Source organism: Elephantulus edwardii, unplaced genomic scaffold (assembly GCF_000299155.1).
Source record: "Elephantulus edwardii isolate Elephantulus edwardi_28Jun2011 unplaced genomic scaffold, EleEdw1.0 scaffold00002, whole genome shotgun sequence".
NCBI lineage: Eukaryota > Metazoa > Chordata > Mammalia > Macroscelidea > Macroscelididae > Elephantulus > Elephantulus edwardii.
The window spans coordinates 43,421,158-43,445,060 of NW_006399752.1; the positions used below are offsets into that span (position 1 = coordinate 43,421,158).

Consider the following 23,903-nt stretch of genomic DNA (forward strand, 5'->3'; position numbering starts at 1 on the left):
AGATCAGGAGATGTATTGCACTGGGCAAGCCTACAGTTAGGGATCCCTCCAGATTATTGAGGAGCAGTGAGATCAGTTTGAAGACTAAGGTGCACCTGAATCAGGGCATGATGTTTTCAGTCACTTATTTGCTGCTGAGAGTTTGACACTGAATAAGGAAGACAGAAGAAAAATTGATGTCTTTGAACTGTGGTGTTGCAGAAGGATGCTGGATATCTCATGAACTGTCAAAAAAATAAACAGATACGTCTTGGAGAATCTGTAGCCAGAGTGCTTCCTGAAGGAAAAGATGATGAAATTAATTTCACATACTTTAAGCATGTTGCTAGAAGAGTCTATTTCTTGGAGAGGAGCTTTATTCTTGAAAAGGTGGCAAGACCCTCAACCACGTGGATTGACACAGTGACTGCAGCAGTGGACTCAACTTGAGTGTGTCAGAGTGTGAGGATGGCACAGGATAGGACAGGGTTCAGGTCAGTTGTTCGTAGGGTCATTATGAGTTGTATGCAACTCGATGGCACCTAACAACAACACTACTACCATCCAGTTGTGTCCAGCTCATAGTGATCTTCCATTAGGTTTTCAAGGCTGCAAAACGGATTCTCTTTCTGCCATGGGGAGGCTGGTGGATTCAAACAGGGGAACTTTTTGTTAGCAAGGCATTCAGTGCCTTACGTACCACACTCTGGTAGCTTAGTGTTTTATGCACTACACTGCTTACCCAAAGGGTGGTATTTTGATCCTACCACTTGGTCCTTAAGAGAGAGATGGACAGTATCTTCTCATTAAAATTTGTAGCCCCAGAAACCCAATGGAGAGCTGCCTTATGTCAGAACTGATGGGACAGCAGAGGGTTTAGTTTAACAATAAAGCATGCTTGGTAAGTATCCAACACTCCAAATACCTTGAAGCATAGAGGTGAGAGAAAATTCAGTCCAGCCGACACCTTGGAACATTGCCATAAAGAACATAGAGTTTGTCATCGATGTTTGAACAGGATTTTAGGAAAATGATTGGGAACAAGGAAGTAAGGAGAGGAGAGAGTTGAACATTGACATTCTAAGTGGAGGGAATAATAGAGAAAAGGGAATCTCTGAACAATTAATTGTGCTCATGCAAAATATATAAATAGACTAAGAAGCAATTGTCTGAACAGAACAAGGAACACTATATGGTTTCAAAATCAATAAAGGTATGTGTCAGAGTTGTATCCTTTCCCTTTACCTATTCAGTCTGTATGATGAGCAACTAATTGTTAAAGCTGGACTGTATGAAGAAGAATGTGGTCTCAGGATTGGAAAAAGATTTACAGCCTCTGCTAAGCAGATAACACAGTCTTGCTTTCATAGAATGAAAAAGATGATTCAGTTGCTGCAGAAGATCAAAGATTACAGCTTTGAATATGGGTTATATTTGAACATCAAGAAAACAAAAATCCTCACCACTGACCCCCAATAATCAATACTGTAACAGTCAGAAAAGCTTGAAGTTGTCAATGAATCGTTTTTCCTTGGATCCACATTCAAAACCCATAGTAACATAGTAACTTCTTAACCCATAGTTAAGAAATCAAGACATTAATTTGGTAAAGTCTGCTGTCAGGGACCTCTTTAAAGCGTTAAAGTACAAGAATGTCAGTTTAAAGAATAAGGTGCACCTAATGCAAGCAATGGTATTTTTAATTACTTCCTATGCATATGAAAGTTGGACAGTGAATAAGGCAGACAGAAGAAGAATCAGTGCCTTTGGATTGTGGTGTTGGTGGAAAGTACTGAATATTCCAGAGACTGCCAAAAGAACAAACAAATCTGTCTTAAAGGCCCTTAGAGGCAGGGATGGAGAAACTTTGTCTCTCATATTTTGAGCATGTTTGCCAGGAGGGGCCAATCCTTAGAAAAAGATACCATGCTGGGAAAGGTAGAAAGTCAAAGAAAGACAGGTGAATGAATCCTCAAGGAGATGGGTTGACACAGGGACATTGACAGTGGGCTTGAACGTGGTGGTGATCACGCATGTGGTAAGGGTTAGGGCATTGTGCACATATGTTGTCCTTCTGTGAGTTGTAGTTGATTTAATTGCACTTAACAACAGCAACAATAACAGCAAGAGTTGACTTGAGGAGGCCCTGATGGCATAAGGTCAGCAGTTCAAACTAGCCACTCCACACATGCCAGGAAGATGAGGCTGTCTCCTTCCAAAAAGATTTACAGCCTCAGAAACCTATTTTCATTTAGAGTTTGATTAAAAGCATTATGAAATTAACTTAAAAAGAAAGGAGAAGCTTGTTTTCCATCTGTGAACTCTTTTCTGGGATGGAGACACTTTAAAAATGACTTTTAGCCCTTTGATACTCTAATGTACTTTGTCAGTAATGCGTTAATTGCTGAAATATTGGCTGGACAGAAAGAATGTAGATTCCAGAAGTGCTTGATAGGACCCGAGTCATTTATGTATCAGGCATTTCTTTTAAAATGATTAACTAAGTACCAAAACGTGTTGGATCTGGGTTTCTCTGTATTAAAAACCCCACATGTGTATCTGTCACTCTTTTCTCCCCCCTTTTCTTTCTTTATAAGCAGTTTCAGTGGAAAGAGACTTTAAAGCCGCTGCGTCAAGTAGCCAGAATCCAATTATCTGCGTGCCTCCACTGTCTTCAGTTTCTGTGAAGCCCCAGGTTGGCTGCACTGAGGACTATTTACTTTCTAAATTACCCTCTGATGGCAAAGATGTACCATTTGTGGTGCCCAGGTTTAAGTTATCTTATATCCAGCCCAGGACACAGGGGACTCCTTCACATCTGGAAGAACTTGAAGGTAAACAACAAAACAGCAGTATTTAAACATCAGCATGTGGCATTAATTAAAATACTATGATCGTTATTTTGCTTTCTTGATAGTTTTCAAAAGAATATATAAATATCTATAAAATTGTATGCTTGTCTCTTTCTGTGCATGAACTTGATAGGTCATATTTTATAATTGCTTAAGTTTTGTTGTTATTAAGCATATGCACAGTAAGACATCAATTCAACCATTTCTGTATGTACAATTCAGTGATACTGATTGATTACCTTCTTCACAATGTGCAGCCATTCTCATCCCCCCTTTCTTAGTTGCTCCTCCCCCATTAGCTCACTGCCCCCTAAAGTGCCTATCTAATCTTTCAAGTTGCACTTGTCCATTGGATCCCATCTAGATCGTGTTTAAAGGGACAGAATGTTCAAATACTTAACATAGAGTTCGTGTTTACTGGTTAGCTGAACTGTGAAACCTCCACAGGGTACTTTTGGCTTACAGTTTACAGATTATCTCAGGGTGATAGTTTCATTCTGTAATGAATGAAACTTTTTGACTAGGATCGTTCTGTAAAGAGTCCTTGCTCAAAATGTTTAGGAATGGTAACCAGACACCATGCCGTTCTCCTGCACCCTTGGCCAACGAGGCAGTTGTTCATGTCCAGTTAGCCATACGTCCCACCATCTCCTCCTATTCCTGAATTGCCTTCCTCTCTTTTCCTGACACATGGAATTCAATTGTGATGCCTTGCATGGCTGCTTAGAAGCTTTTAAGACTCAGTGAAATTAGCTGGAACAGAAGAACCAAACACATTGCTAGACCTGTTGACAGGATGTCCCAGGACACCATATGGGCGTCATTTTGGAAGGGTCCCATTATGAAATCTTTGTCATAACACAACACATTTGATGGTGGATTTGGCTTTTCTGGAGAAGGAATAGTGTAATTATGATAGCCTCAGTTATTCTTCACAGTTACTCTGCTTGCTTTGACACATATCTCTCCACCCACTGAGAGAATGTATTTTATGTTGCTTTTGTTGTGTACCACTGAGCTGGAATTGGCCCATAGCTGACCCTCCAATGGGTGGAGGTCTGAGAGCTGTATGCAGCTGTGTCATTTTGCTGTTGAGTTCTGTAGCACTGTAACTTAGTAAGTTGAGAGGAAGTCTTCCTGAATTCTGAAAAATGGTATCACTGTATATTACTTGAAGGGGAAATTGGAATTCACCAGTGGCTTACTTATTTAAAGAAAGAGTGAGTCAGATAGTGAATCATCTTTAGATCTACCTCTCTTAAATGATGCCTTGCTAGTGACTAATGCTACTGCTGTTGGCATAAGAAAACCTCTTGGATCACTGTTTAAGTGGGACACAGAAAACACCAACAGCATTAAAGTAAAAAAAATCATTTTCTCAAAAGGCACTTTTTAAGAGAATGAAAAGGTAATCTGAAGTGAGAGAGATTTTCAACAAATAGGGCTGAAAAGGGGCTAAAATCTAGGACATATAAGGAATTCTTATAGACCAATAAGAAAAAGACAAGTGTGTGTATCTCCTCAGTAATCATGAGGGTGACTCAAGTTAAAATCCCAATTTGCATGTATAGTGGTACGTTGTTAAGATTTTTAACTTGCTTTGCCTTCATGACTATTGAGAGCGAGCATCAGGTCTTATTTATTGGTTCTCTGAATAGCTTTTCTTCTGAAGTGCTTAAGTCTTTTTTAAAATTACATTTACATATATATAGAGAGTTGTTGATTGCTGTCAAGTTGAGCATGACTCATAGGGATCCTATGAACAAAAGGCCTGAAGCTTTTCTATAACTATCATCATTTATCAAAGTTCATAGAGTTTCCAGAGGCATGTTGTTTAGGAAGTGGATGCCACTCCTGCTTCTAAATACACACACACGTATACACACACACACACACACACATATATATATATATATATATATATATAATTTCTTCAGTTTAATGTAGATGGTGTGTTCTATGCCCTTTTAAGAAGCATTTCACTGTTTAAGGCTATGAAAGCATTCTTGTGAGTTAAGTTTAGAAGTCCTTTTTGTCTTGCTTTTAATATTTAATTTAGATGGCCAATCTACTTGGAATCAATATTTTTAAAAATGTGGAAAGTCTAGTGCATAGTCTACAGGGAGTTTTGTTGTTACCCTGAAGGTGAGACCTCTCTGGTGAAGCGAATCCACCAGTGGGAGAAAGATGGGCAATCTCCTCTCCTGCAATTTACAGCCTCAGAAACCCGGTGGAGGATCAGCTGAGTTGGTGCCTGACTCAATGGCAGTTATGGGGTGGGGGGAGAATTTATTTTTCTTATACAGATATAAAGGATTCTGAGGCTCTGTCTAACATACTTTGGACATGTTGTGAGGAGAGACCGGTCCTTAGAGAGGGACATCATGCTGGGGAGGGTGGAGGGACGGCGCAGGAGGGGAAGGCCCTCTATGAGGTGGATTGATTCAGTGACTGGGATAATTGGGATGGGAGTGTCAGAGACAGTGCGATTGGCACAGGACAGAGCGGAGTTTAGGGCTGTTGTACATAGGGTCGCCATGAGTCGCAAGCGACTCGACGGCACATAACAACAACAACAACATACAGCTATCACATTATTCTTCCACCTTTTATTGGAAAGACCATCCTTTCTTTGTCTGGACCTTTGTTTTATTGATTTGTTTTTTTCTATTGTGCCAATAGTCTTTGGTTCTGGATCAAGTCTTAAAACCGATAAAACAAATCTTTCATCTTGCTCTTCTGAAATATGTTTTTCTGCTGCTGTTATTCTTAGCTCTTTGCATTCCTACACGCAGTCTCCCCCCCTTATTTGCTGGTGTGTGTGTATATATATGTATGTATAATTTTAAAAATGTTCTTGCTGTAAGAAAAATGAAAGTACAACTAGGTTACAAAGACTGGAATAATCTATGGGGCAAAGAAAAAGGTCTACCACTTACCAGACTCTTTTGAGAGTAGGAACCGTGGCAGTTCCCAGGCATACTCGAATCCTCTAGGGAGCTCAATCCATAGGATTTTTTTTTTTCAATCTGTTAAAGATATGTGATTTTGTGTCACTTGAGACCAGAACTTTTTCTCCCTTTCCTTTTCCCTTCCTTCTTTCCTGTATAAGACTATTATTGTAGACCGTGTATGAGAATCCAAGGTAGGACAGTGGGAGCAGAGCGGTGCAGATGGGCGGGGATGGGGGTGGGGGTAATCACAGGGTCACACAATTTGATGGGTGGGGGGAGGGGTTGGTAAAGGAAACTAGAAAGATCTGATGTGAAAAGCCATGTATACAAACTTTGTCAGTAAATTAGTATAAAATAAAAGTATTATTTAAGAAAACAAAACCCCTTTTTTTGGTGATTTTAGTGAAGGTTTACAAAGAGATTGGTTTTCATTCATTCATTCATACACTGTGTTCTCCTCACTCCTCCCCTAAATCCCTTTGTAATGCTTGTCTGCTCCACATTCCTAATGGTCCTACGTAGAATGTCTAACCGTCTATTTCTTTCACATTGTCCTTCCCTCCACCAAGTCCAGCATTGTGTTCTTTTTCTAGCCACTATTCTCTGGCTCGCCCCCTCCCAGCTGTATCCATCCTATGTTTATTACAGTGAGACCAAAACAGTTTTTATTTACCTTGGGAGCCCTAGGTTTATTTTGCAAATAATGCCAAAAAAAGAAAAAAAAATAGGATATTGTCAAACACGGAAACTTTTTGCCTTTTAGGATCTGCCAGAGCATCTTTTGCAGATCGAAAGGTAGAACTTTCCAGTTCCTTCCAGCATGGATCCAGCTATGACGTGTATAACCCGTTCTATATGTATCAGCACATCTCACCGGATTTGAGCCGGCGTTTCCCACCTCATTCTGAAGCCATGAAGCAGTACGGATCAGGTGTGAACTTCTCTATAAGCTTTCTTTCCCTCTTTGAATTTCTCTTTAACAGACTTGGAAATCATAGGTTCATAGAAGTTCCTGAGAGGAAGTATTCTTTGTATAAAAGTGTTTTAAAACTAAGAGGAAAGCAGGCTCTGGAAGTGATATGGTAAGTATCATAATGAGGCTATCAAGTTATAACTAATATAAAAGTGCAAAGATTAATGGATTATCTGAAGGGACAGCAGAAACCCCATTTTTTTATAAACCCCCATTAATGCTAGAGGCAGAAGCGGGCCATAAAAATTCTTAGCTTAGGGCAAACACAAGTGCCCTGGGTAAGGCCTTGTCTGTCCTTGAAAAGTAAGGAATTAACTAGTGTCTGTGTGACACCAAAGGAGTAAAGGTGGGCAAAGTAGCCAGCCCGTCAAAAGTCAGCCCAAATGACTACTTCCCCAGCCCACCAACCAGGATCGCAATCCCCCTGCCCTTACAGGGGCACTCAAAAGAGCTATAAAAGCAAGTGGGAGGGGGAAACTGGGGGCTTTTGTCCTTCACCACCTTCCTGAGAAGGAAAAAAAGTCTCCACGTGTGGAAATAATATAATAAACGCTCTTGAAATTTCAGACGTGTTTTTAGATTTCTTTGAGGGGCATTTTGTGGGCAGAACATTATCTAGTTTGGTAGTTATCGGTTCCATTTTTTTAAAAAAAAGTTTTGTTTTTCTATTGTTTTTTACATGTTTATGTAATCTATTTGTCATTAAGAAGTCCTCGTGTCATAATGAGTAACAAATTGGGCCCATTAACTGCAAGAGCAGCAATCCTAATGCAACAGCTGCTGCTTCAGAGAGAGATGGCAGGCGCCTCCCATAAAGATTTACAGCTTTGGAAACTCGGTGACGGGTCATTATGACCGGTACCAACTTGATGGCAAAAGGCTTTGTGACGGGTGTTCACTAATGTTGCAGTAGATATTTGTTAGATGTTTTTCTTCTCTATTCAGTGAAAATTAGGAATTTAGAAACTAGGATATGATTGGAAATGATATGAGCAAAGAAAAAAACAACAACAAACCACCAACACATAAAAGAATATACAACATTTTTTAGCTTTATATTTGAGACTCTACCAATATTTTATACATAACAGATTTGCAAAATCTTCACTGTTTTTCCATTGTATGATATAGTATAGTTACCGCAGACAGCGAATTCTCAGCTAAATTCTTAACTAAAGAAGAAATGGCCATTGTACAAAGGATGTAATGAAAATTCTATTTTAGATACACACATACACACTCATAATAAAATAAAGAAGAAATAGTTGTTTACAGGCCTGTCTTATGCTCAATATTGTCTTAAATCACATAGAGTCTCACTCTTCAAAAAGCTGACAGTTTTGGAGGGACATTACAAATGCTGCAGTGAAGAGACTGTGGTTTCGATTTGTTCATGTCTTAAGTGCTCTCTGAATAGTAGGTGAATTGCAGTTAGCTGGGAAACTTAACGCCATTAGATTATCTCCTAGGATGGAAAACTGGGAAGGCAAGTAAAAGGAAATATCTTGCGCTTTGGCATTTTGTATGAAGGCTGTTGCTGTTGTTAAGTGCCGTGGAGTTGCAGGAGACTCAAAGGAACTCTATGAAGGAGAGTCCTTGACGCTTGGGTGCCTTTCATCCTCTCTCCAAGTTCACAGGGTTTCCAGAGGCAAGCTGTTATGGAAGTGGATGCCACTCCTCCTTCCAGTTTTATGAAGGGGACAATGTATTTTTGTTTCTGTCTCAAAGAAAGTGAAATATAGGAAAACAAACACTCTATCATAAAACTGTCCTTTTAAAAATTGATTTGTACACAATACTTATGGTATAAAACGAAATTGATTTGTATACAATACTTACGGTATGAAACTATCAGCAAGTATACTGACTCATAGTAACAAAGCAGAATTCTAGCATTTCTCCTTTACTGTAAAAGTTGCTAATTTTCTCATGTCACTGTGTAGTTTGTGACTTAAGGAGCTATAAACTTCCTGGTTCCCCTGGGCTAAGCAAATCTATGTTTGATCTTACAAGTTCATCTCAACGATTCATCCAGGTAAGTTATTGCTATCTATTTAACTCTGCATGGTTTCTGAGGTTTTTTAAAACTATATATAATGATTTATTTTCAAGTGAAAAACTAAAAATTGTGTGATTTATATTAGGAACAGCATGTTCAGTATCTTTTATAGCTGCATCTACTTTAATGTCTAAAAAAATAATAAAAATATTCCCATATGCATTGTTTTAGGAAACTATCTGTTACTACTAAAAGCCATTACTTGTTAAACTTTTTTATGATCTTTATGTCTCTCAGTTGCCACACAATTTGGGAGTTTGCGGCAATGGAATTGAAATAGGATTTTGACTTATTGAATTTAAACACCTCATTATTAAAAATTAGTATTTTCATTAATATATAAGGAGTTTAGTTACTTGTTAATGTTCATATAATATCTTAATTTAAAAATAAAACAGATTTTTTTGTTTTAAAAACTATTTCTTAATGTGAGTAATCTGTCATTAAGTTAAAAATAGAAACAAGAGATAATCAAAGGAAAAAAAACTAAAAAAGATAAAAACGCTATTGACATTTTGTTATATACAATATTGGACTTTTTCCATTGGACAATACATACACACATGTTTTATAGAAATCAAGATACGTTCTAAATAAGGAAAATATCCTTATTTGAGTTAATTTACTTCTTTTTAAATTGAATTTTATATAATAATTTAATAAGAGCAAAGGCCACATGAGGATAGCCGTATCTGACCTTTATCAACTTCCCAGAGGGGAACTGTGCCCACCAATAACTTCAGTAACACAAAACCAATTCCCATGAGGTCAGATATGTCCCCAAGGCTTCTGTACCCCTTTCTACTCATCTCAACACCAATCTTACTGCTTTACTGGGTTCAAAATCTGATGGGAGAGCTCACAGACCCTAGAGAACCATGTTGGGAAAGTAAAAATGTTGTAAATGAGTTTAGTGATAGGATAGGGTCAGGACAGCTTCCAAAAGGTGCTCACAGGCAACTCAGCGCTGAGCCTCGTGACATTAGAGCAGTGTCACAGAGTTTTCAGACCTGCCGACAGTGACTCTCCCCACCCCCCAAGTTGTCCAACAAACTGGGCAGAGGCTCTTCGTTTAGCTCTGGTTCTGTCCATCGGGGTGGGTGGCAGCCAGCTTCATCTCAAATCGAGTCTGGTACTCAGCTGCTGCAAGCATGTTTGGGCCCGAAGGACATGTTACATTCTTCTGCTGCTTCTTTACTGTCAGGGAAAGTCTAATTCTGCTGCTGGAGCTGCTCGATTTATTAGCAAGACTAGCCAACCCCCTTGTAGATTGGGGAGACTCATCAATTCCCTTGTGGAATGGGGAGATAGTCCGTCCCCTGTGGGTAGGCAACCATGTCCTCCTATTCACATATTCTCACCCATCCACATAGGAAAGTCAGATTCAATGGCTAGGACAGTCAGATTGAAAGATAAACTCTACGAGTAGCAATTCTTTTTTCCCTTTTCTTTTACCCCCTCTATTCTAGTAATGCTTTTTACTCAATTTCATGAAAGTTTACAGAGACTTAGGGTTTCCATTCATTCATTCATTGTTGCACTTTTCTCCCTGCCCACCTCTTTCCCCCAGTTCACTCTTCTCTTTGAAAAGTAAAAGAAAAATGCTTTCATTGTTATACAATCCTTCCCCTCAAGTCCAGTCCACTATGCAGCCTTCATTCTGGACTCCTGTCATGACAATAATACATAATCACATATCCCTTTTAAACAGTTCTCTCCCTCATCTCTTTCAATGCAGTCCACATTATTTATCCCTTCTTTCTCAGTCTTCCCTCAAATCCCGATGTCAGTCCCGTTTCACAACAGTGGCCCTTTGCAATATTTGTCCTTTTGTGAATGAGATATTTCACTCAGCATAATGTCTTCCAGGGTCACCCATTTTGTATAATATTTCATGAGTTCCTTGTTTTTCAATGCAGCATAGTATTCTGTTGTGTGAATATACCAGAGCTTCTCTATCCATTCATTTGTTGATGGGCACTTGGGTTATTTCCAACTCTTTGCTCTTGTGAACAAATCCACAATAAACATGGGTGTGCATATATCTGCTTGGGTGGTGGTTATGGTTTCTTTAGAGTATATCCCAGTAGTGGAATTGCTGGATCAAATGGAATTTCTATTTGCAACTTTTTGTGAAAGTGCCATACAGCCTTTCACAGTGGTTGCACCATTTTACACTCCCATCAACAGTGAATAAGGGTTCCTGTTTCTCCACAACCTCGCCAGCATTTGATGTTTGCTGAGTAACAATTCTTTAATGTGAATCCACTTAATTTGGTGAGCTTGTCAAAATATACATTCCCGCTTCATAGACTTAGAGTTTCAGCACCTCTATAATCGGCCTTGCACATTGCAGTATGTTCTTTGATTTCTTGACTGCTGCTTCCACGGAGGCTGATTGTAGATCCAAGTAAAATAAAGTCCTAAAGAGAAAGGCCCTCAATGATAATTAACACAGCAACAATAAACATAAGCAGAGATTGTAAGTAATGCCCAGGATCAGGCAATATTTTGTTCTATTGCACATAGAGTCATTAAGAGTCAGAGCTGATCTGATGGTACATAACAGGGATATTGTTGTTATTGTTGTTGTTATGTGCCATCGAGTGGCCTGCAACTCATGGCAACCCTATGTACAACAGCCATAAACCCTGCCCTATCCCGTGCCAATCTTACTGTCTCCAACACATCTATCCCCATTACCCCAGTCGCTGAATCAATCCACCTCATCAAGGGTCTCCCTCTCCTCCATTCTCCACTGTCCCTCCATCCTCCCAAGCATGACGTCCTTCTCCAAGGACTGGTCCTGCCTTGCAACATGTCCAAAGTATGTCAGACAAAGCTTCAGAATCCTTGCTTCCCAGGAGCAGCCTGGCTTCACCCTGTCTAGTACAAACTTGTTTGTTCTCCTAGTAGTCCATGGCATATGCAATACTCCTCCACGACCACAGCTCAAAGGCATCAATTCACCTTCTATCATCCCTAGTCATTGTCCAGCTTTCTGAAACATATCAAGTAATTGCAAAGACCATGGCCTGTATCAAGTGCATTTTAGTCTCCAGATTGACATCGTTGCTCTTCAGGACTTCGGAAAGGTCTCTGACAGCAGACTTTCCCAATGCAAGTTGTCTTTTCATTTCCTGGCTGCTGGTACCAAGAGTGTTGATTGTAGAGCCAAGCAAACTGAAGCTGTTGACAATCTCAATCTTTTCCCCATACATCATGATGCTGCTAATCGGCCCAGTGGTGAGAATCTTTGCTTTCTTGATGTTGAACTTCAATCCATAATGAAGACTGCAGTCCTTGACCTTCTGCAGCGAGCACTTCAGGTCCTCCTCAGTTTCAGGAAGCAAGGTTGTGTCATCTGCATAATGCAGATTGTTGATAAGTCTACCTCCAATCCTGATGCCACACTCATAAAGCCCAGCCTCCCAGATAATCTATTCTGCATATAGATTGAAAAGATATGGAGATATAACACATCCTTGGTGCACACCTTTCCCAATTTTGAACTGTGCAGTAGTTCCTTGCTCTGTTCTGACAACTGCCTCCTGGTCTAAGTATAGGATTCACATTAGCACACTCAAGCATTCTGAAATTCCCATTCTTCTCTGAGACAGCCACAGTTTATTGTGGTTTACAAAGTCAAACGCCTTTGCATAGTCAATGAAACACAGGTAGACATCCCTCTGGTATTCGCTGCTTTCAGCCAAGATCCATCTGACCTTAGCTATAATATTTCTAGTACCATAGTATAATATCAATAGTACCATGGCCTCTTCTAAACCCAGACTACACATCAGACAGTCCTCTGGGACACAGTAGGTCTGAAAGTATCCTTTGTGCCACAGTAGGGTCAGTGCTGGGCTGCTAACTGATTAGCAGTTAGACCCACAAGCTGTTCCCCAGGAGAAGCATGAGGCAGTCTCCTCTGTTAAGATTACTCATGGGGTTTACAATTTGAAGGGAGGAGGGGGAAGGAAATTGGAAGAATCTGTTCTCGAAAGCAATGTATTCAAATCTGGAAACTAAGGTGCACCTGATACAAGCCATGGTCTTTGCAATTACTTGCTATGTATCAGAGAGCTGGGCAATGACTAGGGAAGACAGAAGGAGAATCAATGCCTTTGAGTTGTGGTGTTGGAGAAGAGTGTTGCATATACCACGGACTGCTAAGAGAACAAACAGGTTTGTCCTGAAGAGGGTATAGCCAGGCTACTTCTTGGAGGCTAGGATTCTGAAGCTTCCTCTGACATACTTTGGACATTTTGCAAGGAGAGACCAGTCCTTGGAGAGGGACCTCATTGGAGGGCACAGGAGAGGAAGACCCTTGATGAGAAGGATTGATTCAGTGACTGAGATAATGGGGGCAGGTGTGTCAGAGACAATGAGATTGGCTCAGGATAGGGCAGGGTTTAGGGCTGTTGTACACAGAGTTGCTATGAGTTGCAGGCAACTCGATGACACATAACAACAACAACAAAAAGTTAAGTTGGGTAGGGGGCAGTGAGGGAGAGAGGGTAAAATGTGTAACAATGAATTAATGAAAATCTAACTTTTCTTTAAACTTTTGTTACAATAACAATTGAAATAATAAATTTTAGTTGAAAAAAAAAAAGATTTACAGCCTCAGGAACACAGCGGAGGGTCTCCGGGAGTCAGAATCAAGTTGACAACAGGGGCTTTGGGTTTTGTGGGGTTTGTTTTGGTTTTTAATAGGCCTGAAGGTAGCATTGTTAGTAAGTCCCAGGTAATGCTGTTGGGCAGATTCAGAGGAGCCGCACATCGAGATCTATTGTTTTACGGGTTTTTAGGTAAAAGGGCACTTCCAAATGTGGTCTGCTTTTCATGAGTGCTTTCAAGTATGAAACTTAAACAGTAAACTCTTTTTCCTTCCTACAAAACCAAACCAAAGAAGTGAGTTTTCACATATGTTGTCTCGTTGTCGTTGTTGTTGTGTACTGTCAAGTCAGAACTGACCCATAGCTAACCCTCCAGTGAGTTTTCAGAGACAGTGAACCACATGGGAGGAGATTGTCCAGTAGTAAAACATTTAAAATGTCCCTGATAAAACACATACACGCAAAGCTCTTTCTTCTTTTACTGTCTAAAAGTGGGATATTCTGACTGGAAATGCCATCAAAATGGTTCATATGCAGCTTGAGTCTAGGACGGGCACTGGGGTGTAAGTAGTACAGTCTTTCATGGTTGACACCCTATCTCTGATTGAATAATTTTCTTTGTAGAGACATGATTCATTTTCCAGTGTACCCAGCAGTTCTTCTTCAAGGAAGAATTCTCAGGGGAGTAACAGAAGCCTAGGTAAGGGATGAAGTATTCTCCAATTTCTCTTAAGTAAATTAAGGGTAGAAAGTCCAGGTGGGGTGTGTGTGTATGTATAACATAGAGAGAGTTCTGTTGGCTTAGTGGATAGAAAGTTAAGCTACCAAGCCAAAGGTGGGTGATTTTAATCTGCAGCCCTCTGGCCTGGTTTTAATTGTCTTTGGTCAAACATTCTTCTGAGTGGTATAGCACTGATCTGTCCCATTTGCTGTACAGAGGTAACTCGTGGTTGCTATGATGCTAAACACTGTGACACTGATGTGCCACATGTGATAATGGTTACCCATGGTGGACAGTGTTTGGTGGAGCTCCCTGATTAAAATAGGCTTGGAAGCAGTAGTGGTGGCATCCGCTTTTGAAATAGCTTGCTTCCGGAAACTCTATGAACTTGGAGAAATGATGAAAGTCATGCAAGTGTTCAGGTCTTTTGTTCATAGGGTTGCTAAGAGTTGTCTACGACTCAATGGCACTTAACAACAATAACATGTATGTATATGCATATGTGTGTGTACATATATATTTATATTTAAACTGCTCCATGGTTTGAGGCCATCAGCTGCTCCACGGAAGAAGGATGGACAGTCTCCTCCCATGTGATTTACTGTGGCTGGAAACCTGCTGGTGGGTCAGCTGTGGGTTGGTTCTGACTCAATGGTACACAACAATAATATTATACACACACACACACACACACACACATATACATACACACACATACATATACACACACACAAACAAACATACACACACATATATCTATCTCCTGTGGAGCATCTGGTGAATATAAACCATGTAGTATATACTTGAGCTCTGATATATATATGTACATGTATCTACATATGAATTCTGTCAACATATTTATGTATTTATACACAAATATGTATCACATATCATCAACATTAGCATATAGATGCGATAGTGGTTTGAGTAGTCTGTTTAGTGTGCAATAGCTTTATAAAAAAGTTTTAAATATTGCAAGAATTACCATAATATACCATAGAGACATGAAGTCAGCACATGCTGTCGGGACGATGTCCCTCATAGACCTGCTGGACACAGGGTTGCCACGAACCTCCCCTTTTCAATAACACACAGCATTTTTTAAGCGTAGTAAAGCACAATGCAAGAGGACAAGACGTCCTCATGGATAAGATGAAAGCAACAATAGCAACTGTAAAGATTAGCTAACAAACTCTGGGAGTAATGAGCTTATGCTAATAGGGAAGGAACAACTCAGAAAAGATGGGGAGAGTGGTCACACGATTTGAAGAAGTTAAGCTTTGTCACTAAATCGTGCACACGTCGTTATGTGCCATCAAGTCGGAGGTGACCCTCCAGTAGGTTTTCACAACTGCCTCTGAACCGCACCTCCTGAGCTCCCTGATGTCTAACTGCATTTAGACGCTGTTGTCTTGGTGTGTGCGTCGCTGTATCTCACCATAGCTGTTCCATGAGAAGATGATGGGGAAGCCTGCCTCTGGGAAGATTTACAGCCTGGGAAACCTCTGGGCCGGTCTGCTCTGTTGGGCAGGGTTTCGGTCAGTCAGGATCCGCTGGATGGCAGTAGGTTGGGTTTTGGTTTGGCTTCTCAAAAAAAAAGTTTTCAAACTAGTAGTGCTTTTCATTTGTGCTCTTCAAACTGGATGATATCAAAGTTAATGGGTCAGTATTAAACATCTTTGTTCTTTTACATTCCAGATACAATTACGCTCTCCGGAGATGAAAAAGAGTTTGGGAGACTGAATGTGAAATTATTTTATAATTCTGCGGTAGAACAGATCTGGATCACAGTTTTACAGGTAAATCAAGATAATTAACACTGACTTTTCTTTTAAAATAGGCCATTTAAATAATACTATTTTGGAAGCAGGAGTGGCATCCACTTCCTAAAGCACATGCCTCTGAAAACTCTATGAAAGTTGATAAATGTCGATAGTTATAGAAAGATTTGAGGCCTTTTGTTCATAGAGTCGCTATCAGTTGTGCTCAATTCGATGGCAATCAACAACAACAACATTTAAATATTATAAGCACCTTCTGCTGTTTCCTTATGAAGAATGGGCCAATATCTTCTTTGGAATTTAGAATTAAATATTTGGCAGAAAATAATACTAAGCAAAAACATCAAAAGAAAATAAACCTCTACTTATGAGAAAAATATGTGTGATTTTACTGCAAAAGAGAAAGTAGTAGGATGTCTGCAATCATGTTTGAAATTATTTTAATGTGGCTGAAACAAGAGGGGGATCTCTGTAAACTAAAGTCACTTTTATAATTTTTACCTAGTCATAAAAAAATCAGGTGTTTATATGATCACAGATTTCCCCTAACATTCTCTCATTTTTCAGTGCAGAGATTTAAGCTGGCCCTCCAGTTGTGGAGATGCTCCTACAATTTCTGTTAAGGGAACATTAACTTTGCCCAAACCAGTTCATTTCAAGTCTTCAGCTAAAGAAGGTTCGAATGTAAGTAGCTGATGTTTGTGTCCAAACTTCTTTTTCTGCTTTTCTCTTGTCAATTTTATCTATGTAAAAGTAATTGTCATATATAAAAATAGGTTTTACAGATGAGGGAGAGAACAGTTCAAAAGCGATATATGATAGGGTATTATGGTTATCACAAGAGTCCAGAATTAAGGTTGCATAGTGGAATGTACTTGGGGTGGTGGGATTGTATACCAATGAAGGAATTTTTCTTTTACTTTTCAAAGAGAGGAGCAAACTGGGGTGAGGGGTGGGCAGGGAGAAAAGTGCAACAATGAATGAATGGAAATCCAAAATCTCTGTAAATGTTCATTAAAATTAATAAAATAAAGTTTAAAAAACCCAAAAACAAAAAAAAGTGTTTTATTTGGGGGAAACCTACAAATTAGGCATCTTGTGCCTTTAAAATAATTTTGAGTTTCAAAAATATTTGATATTTCAGTGTCAAATGTTTAAACACTTAGAATAAAAATTTTTTTTTATTTTATTATTTTTGTGTACGTGTACCGTCAAATCAGATCTGACTGGTACAGGAGGAGATTGTCCCTCCTTACCCAGCAGAGCATCTGGTGGATTCGAACCGTTTGCCTCTGGGATTGTAGTTGCAGCTACTTGCCACTAGGCCACCAGAGCTCCCCTAAACACTTAGAATAAATTTTTAATCCCTAAATTATATAGAAGAGAGCTTTGGTAGCCTAATGGTTAAGAAGCTGTGTTGCAATCCCAAAGACATGCAGTTCGAATCTACCAGCTACTCTACAGGAGAAGAATGGGCATTCTCCTCCTGTACAATTTACTATCAGCCATAAGTCATTCTTTATTCAATAGCACACAACAATAACAAATGATGTAGAAAATAAATTATCTCTAAGAACACAGTATTTACTATATCCAAGGAAAATAAATGTTGGTATTTTTATCTCTTTCTCACTCCTACTTTTGCTTTGAGAAATAATTACATGAATGCAATTAATTTTTTAAAACACTGCCAGTTACTATGCGTGGAACACTTATGATCATGAATTTGGTTTTATAGTTCCAGATCTAGCATTAATTTGATGAAACATATTTATGAAATACATGTTCATTTTGCCTTCTGATATGGGTTTTAAAGGTTAGTGTTTGCCATGCAAATTAAGTTTCATCTACACGAATATGTCATCTAAAAATAAGATGACTCAAATGACTAAAAACCATGAGAGAACACTCAATAGTAATCATAAAAATACAAGTTGTGCATTTTTCTTTACTTTCTCTGTTCATTTCTTATTTATTAATTGCAAATTTTTTTAACACTATAATTGGAAGAAGGAATGGCATAAAAATACAAGTTGTGCATTTTTCTTTACTTTCTCTGTTCATTTCTTATTTATTAATTGCAAATTTTTTAACACTATAATTGGAAGAAGGAATGGCATCCACTTCCTAAACAACATGCCTCTGGAAACTATGTGAACTTTGATAAATGATGATAGTTATAGAAAGACTTCACACCTTTTATTCATAGAGTCACTATGAGACATGCTCAACTCGATGGCAATCAACAACAAAAACAACTATGATATAAAGTTTTCTCTAAAGTATTTTGATTTTATAGAGCTCTGGTGTCCTAGTGGGTAGGGAGTTGTGCCACCAACCCAAGGGTGTGTGACTTGCATCTACCAGCTGCTTCAAGCTAGGAAGATGAACAGTCTCCTCCCCTGTGATTTGCAGCCTTTGAAATCCCACTTGGAGAGTCAGCCGTGAGTCAATTCTGACTTGATGGCAATGAGTGAATGAGTGATTTTGATAATACACATTAAACCTCTGAAATACTGATATTTTTTGACATCGTAATTTTACTTGGAATCTATCCCATGAAAATGATCTGAAATGCAAACACAAAATGTGTGTAAGCATTCTTAGTTTTGTTCATAGTGGAAAGTTAGAAATAATCTAAATGCTCTCAAGGGGAATAGTTGAGAAAAATCATAGTATACCTATTTGATGGAGAATTAGTGTGGGAACTTTGAATTAAGAAAGAATTTTTAAGAACAAAGAAAAGTGTTCTTATAGTTAAAAAGGTAATAAGAAAAATTATATGTGTGTATTATAATTCTACTTTATGAAAATATATATCACAGGATGTCTAAAAGGAAGTAAATTTTAACTCTGGTTATGATCCTTCCACTCTTCAATGAAGGCTTTCCGAATATTACTTAAATAATTTCACTTTTTTATTTTTAAATAAAATTAAACTGGAGAAAATGTAGTCATATTAAAACTTGCATGAAATATCTTCTTTTAAAAATCATGGTTTTAAATCAAGTTATTTGCTTTTTTCCTTTGAGAAGCTCCAATTGTGCAAAATTTGGAAAATATGAAATAAACCAGTACCTTTGTCCCATTTGAAAGCTCAATGCATCTGAGTTTTAAAATTCAACATTTTATGGCTAATTTACTGTTGGTGTGGTCCTACAGTTACAGGCTGTGAAAGTAAAAATGAGTTCAACCAATTGTAAGATATTCAGAAACATAATTCTGCCTGTCTAGACATAAGCAATTAGAATAAAAGTAGAAATCAGACCGCACTGTTCAAAATATTGTCTGTTGCTCAGATTTTTTGCTAATAAGCTCCTTTTCAGAAAGGCTATACTCTACATAGAAGTGTTATAAAGAATAGTCTAGTGTTAAGAGGTTAGTTCATAGTAAGGCAAACTTTAAAATATTAAAAGTAAGAAAAAGAACATTTGAAAATGTTCATCCCTTGGAAAACACTGATGTGTTGTTTGACGTAGACATTTATGAGAGAAGTTACACCAGTCGTTTCATATTTTTCTTCTGGCTTAATTTTCAGCTTGCAAAGGTGGAACAAAGAACAACCAAAACAGAAAGTGAAGCCTGAGATAGTGGAGGAAATAATAGAGTGTAGCCCTTTTTTATAAGTGATTTGTTTCATAATGTGAACAAGTTAGATTTTGGGTAGTGAGAGAACTATAGTATGAGATTGTTGAGCCATTTTTACTGTTAGAGAATTATGACTATGAAAGATGCCATGAAACCAAGTTGGGAGGGTAACTTTGAATTTTCAAGATTGTTATAAAAGATATGTTTTAAAAGCTCTTCATTCTCCTGGTTTTGTCTTTGATCTTGGTCTGAATTTGTGACTAAGTAGTTAGAAGGATGATTTTTTTGAAATAGTATTCAGGATAAATTCTAGAAAAGTAAATCATAGCTATTCCTATTTTTTATTTAATTTTTTTAAAAAGTGTATTCTTTTATTATAAGTCAAATTACTCTTCCTAATGTATGAAATGTTATTTTGACAATCTTGCATTAGCATATCAGCTTAAAAAGTTTTCAAATATTTATCTTATATGTGGGTGGACTTTTTTTTTTTTTAGGCTATTGATTTTATGGAAACATTTGTATTTGCTATTAAACTCCAAAGTCTACAAATGGTGAGACTCGTGTTTAAGATTCAAACTCAGTCTCCCAGGAAGAAAACCATTGGGGAATGCTCGCTGTCACTCAGAACTCTAAGCACACAGGAGATGGATTACTCTTTGGATATAACACCACCTTCAAAAATATCTGTAAGTGAAAGCATTCTATAATGTTAAAAAAAGCATTTCACAGTTTATAATTAGGAAATGGAGGAAGAACTATTCCAATACTCAGTTATTTTGTAATGGATTGTTTTATTTGTTAAAGAATAATTTATATACTGTGGAATAAATAGTAAAGAACCAGAGTTTTTAAAAGAAGTGCTTATAATGATATGGGAGCTCTGATGGCTTAGGGTTAAGGAGTTGTGCTGTCAACCCAATGTCATGTGGTTCGAATCTCCCAGCTGCTCAATGAGATAAAGATAGGCAACCTCCTCCCGTGTGATTTACTGCCTCTGAGAACTCACTGGAAGGTCAGCCATGAGTCAGTTCCAGATCAATGGTACATAACAACAAAATAATGATAATGATGTAATTGGTTTTCTTAACTGAGTAAAATTTTAACAGTCTCCTTCCCCTTTCTTTGTGGGAAAACAATCTCTGGTTACTTTCTCCTGGCATAGTTATTTCATACATCAGAGTAAATAGCTTGTAAGTATGAATATTCCACAATGATTGTTTTGTTTTGTTTTGTTTACTAGTTAATATCTGAGGAAAAGCAGAAAAGATAAAAAATACCAAACTAAATTGGAAATTGCTCTAAGCACATTAAAAAGTTGTTTGAATCATAAACTATGGACCTGCTCATAAATTTTATGAACCAAAGTTTTTCAGCTCATCTATATAGTGCAGTGTGTGTGTGTGTGTGTGTGTGTGTGTGTGTGAGAGAGAGAGAGAGAGAGAGAGAGAGACAGGAGAAAGATGAACAGTCTTCTCCCATACAGTTTATTGTCTCTGAAAAGCCATTGGAGGGTCAGCTATGAGTTAATTCCTACTTGATGGTGGACAACATCAACAATATGCATGTATATTTTTTACATATATATAATATATAAATTTTGGAGACTGAATGACGACCAGACTCTGGAGAGAAGGGTGCTCTTGTTTGGTTGAGAGTCGTGTGGAATGTTTCCCTGATTTTTTATTTAAGCCTTTTCTTAAGTATCAACAAGACTTCCTGGAGGGCCCAAGGGCCACAGGCCCTCGGGCCTCATGTTATTATATTTTGGAAGAACATTCTCTAAGTCATGCAGCACTCTTCTGTCAATATGCTAATCTGGGTTTGCTGTGATGCTGAACCTTGTGCCATTGGGGTGTCAAATGCCATAATGGTTGCCCGTGGTGAACAGTGTTTGGGGGAGCTCCTAGTTTAAAGACAGGTTTGGAAGCAGGAGTGGCATCCACTTCCTAAACCACATGCCTCTGTAAACTCTATGAACTCTGAGAAATGATGATAGTTATAGAAAGGCTTCAGGTCTTTTGTTTATAGGGTCACTATGAGTCGTGCTTGACTTGATGACAATCAAAAACAACAACCTAATATATACACACACATATATACATCATACCCCATGTACAACAGAAGAAAGTCCTGCCCAGTCCAGACAACCATTGTTCTGCTTAAATCCATTGCTACACTCATTGTGTTAATCCTCTCTTTCACTGATCTACTTTCCCAAGCATGATGTTCTGTTTTAGGGACCAACCCCTTCTAATAACATGTCAAGTAAGTGAGATAAAGTCTTGTCATGTTCACTTCTAAGGAACATTCTGGCTTTACTTTTTGTAAGACAAGTTTGTTCTTTGGGTGGTCTATGGTATTCTCACTATACAAGAATGCAAAGGCATCAATTATCTTCAATCTCCTTTCATTGTCTGGCTTTCACATGCATATGAGGTGATTGAAAATACCATGGCTTGCATTGTTGTGTTGTTGTCTGGTGCCATCAAGTTAACTACACCTGGCAGTGACTGTATGAACCACAGATTTAAACCTTGCCTCCCCCACGCCCATCCTCACAGTCTGTCATGTGAGAGCCTAGTGTGCCAGTCTCTGTGGCAGTCTGTCTCATTGAGGGTCTTCTTCTCACTCACTGACCCTCTACCTTTCCCAAAATGTTTCTCTCCAATGCCTGGTTCTTCCTGAAAATATGGCCAAACTAACTGAGAGGAAGTTTCACCATCCTTGCCGAAGAAGCACCCTGGTTTCACTTTCTTTAAGACAGATTTGCTTGTTCTTCTGGTAGTCTTTGGGATATTCAATACTCTTCTCCAATACCACATCTCAAAGACCTCAATTCTTCTTTGGTCTGCCTTAGTCATTGCCTGGGAAGCAATTGAAAATACTACGTTTTAGATCATGTGTTTAAACTGTTGTTCTTTAGCAATTGAAATGAAAAATAAACAACCTAAATTAAAAAAAAAAATCCCTGGACAGCAGATTTCTCCAGTGTAACACAGCTTGGTTCTTGACTGCTACTTCCAGTCAAGGAAGCTGATTGTGGAAACCAGGTAAAATTAAATCCTTGACATCAGTCTTTTCTTCATCTGACACAATGCTGCCTATTGGTCTAGTGGTGAGGACTTTTGTTTCCTTGATGTTGAGATGTAGCCCCTATTGAAGGCTGTAGTCTTTGATCTTCTTCATTAAATTCAAGTCTTCTTCACTTTCTTCAAGCAAGGTTGTATCATCTGCATAATGCAGTTTGCTAATGAGCATTCCTCCAATCCTTCCATTATGCCCACCTTAGTCTTCAGAGTGACCTTTTCCTCCCTAACACCTGTAAGAGGTCTTCGCAGCGATTTACCTAATGCCATATGTCAATATGATACTGTGGCTTTATTCCAATTTTCTTCCTTTTCACGATGTGAATAGTATTATTTCTCTATTTGGATGCTATAAACTCTGTTTAAAAGGGACATATATTCTTGTCATTACAGAAGTCCAGAATGAAGGCTGTATAGTGGAGTGAACTTGTGGGGAGGGATTGCATAACAATGAAAGAGGTTTTCTTTTTCTTTTCAAGGAGAAGAGTTATTTGGGGGTTGGGGGGGATTGGGCAGGGAGAAAAGTGCAACAATGAATGACTTAGGAAATCCTAAGTCTCTGTAAACTTTCATTAAAATTTATTAAATGAAAAAAAGCTAATCTGCCAGTCCCTCTCCATGATGAGAATAAACCTACCTCAATTAGAATTCTTTTTTTAAAAAAAGAGAACCTTTTCATTTCCCCCTCTCTTGACCCAGTTGCCATCGTGTTGATTCTGACTCATAATAATTCCGTGTGTGTCAGAGGAGAACTGTGGTTCATAAGATCCTCAGAGGTTCAAACTTCCAACGTGGTAGTGAGTCCCTGAGCACATGAACATTCTACATGACCCAGGACCCCTCTGCCTCTCTGTTGTGTGTGCCAGTCAGTTCTGACTCATGAACACCAGGCAGGACAGAGCAGAACCTCCCTGGAGGGTGTCTTACGTGGGATTCTTTATGGGACCGATTCTCTCTCTCGTTATGTGATGGTGAGAAGGCCGTGGCTTCCACTCCCATGACTCCTTGTACAGCAGAACACTGCCTCTCACCCATCCTCCCAATCGCTACTGGTCTTATGAAGCTCACTGCTGCAGCCACTGTGCTAATACATTTCATCAAGAGTCTTCCTCTTCTCTGTTGATCTTTTCCTTTTGCAAGCGTGATGCCCTTTTCTAGGAATTGGCACTTCCTGACAACATTCCCAGAATCTGTGAAAGGAAATCTAACCATTCGTGCTTTGAACAAGCACCTGGGCTGTACTTCTCTTCCAAAACAGATTTATTTCTTATTTAGTCAGTTCATG

At 38.6% G+C, this 23,903-nt stretch overlaps 1 protein-coding gene across 1 annotated transcript in view; it reads left to right on the top strand.

The window, feature by feature from the left end:
- Positions 1-23,903, top strand: part of TC2N (tandem C2 domains, nuclear) — a 48,346-nt gene that overhangs the window by 11,251 nt on the left and 13,192 nt on the right. Inside the window, exons 4-9 of the mRNA XM_006879212.1 lie at positions 2,580-2,813; positions 6,549-6,716; positions 8,702-8,793; positions 14,064-14,139; positions 15,859-15,959; positions 16,509-16,625. Coding sequence (XP_006879274.1) covers positions 2,580-2,813; positions 6,549-6,716; positions 8,702-8,793; positions 14,064-14,139; positions 15,859-15,959; positions 16,509-16,625 — 788 coding nt within the window. The remainder of the gene's footprint in view (positions 1-2,579; positions 2,814-6,548; positions 6,717-8,701; positions 8,794-14,063; positions 14,140-15,858; positions 15,960-16,508; positions 16,626-23,903) is intronic.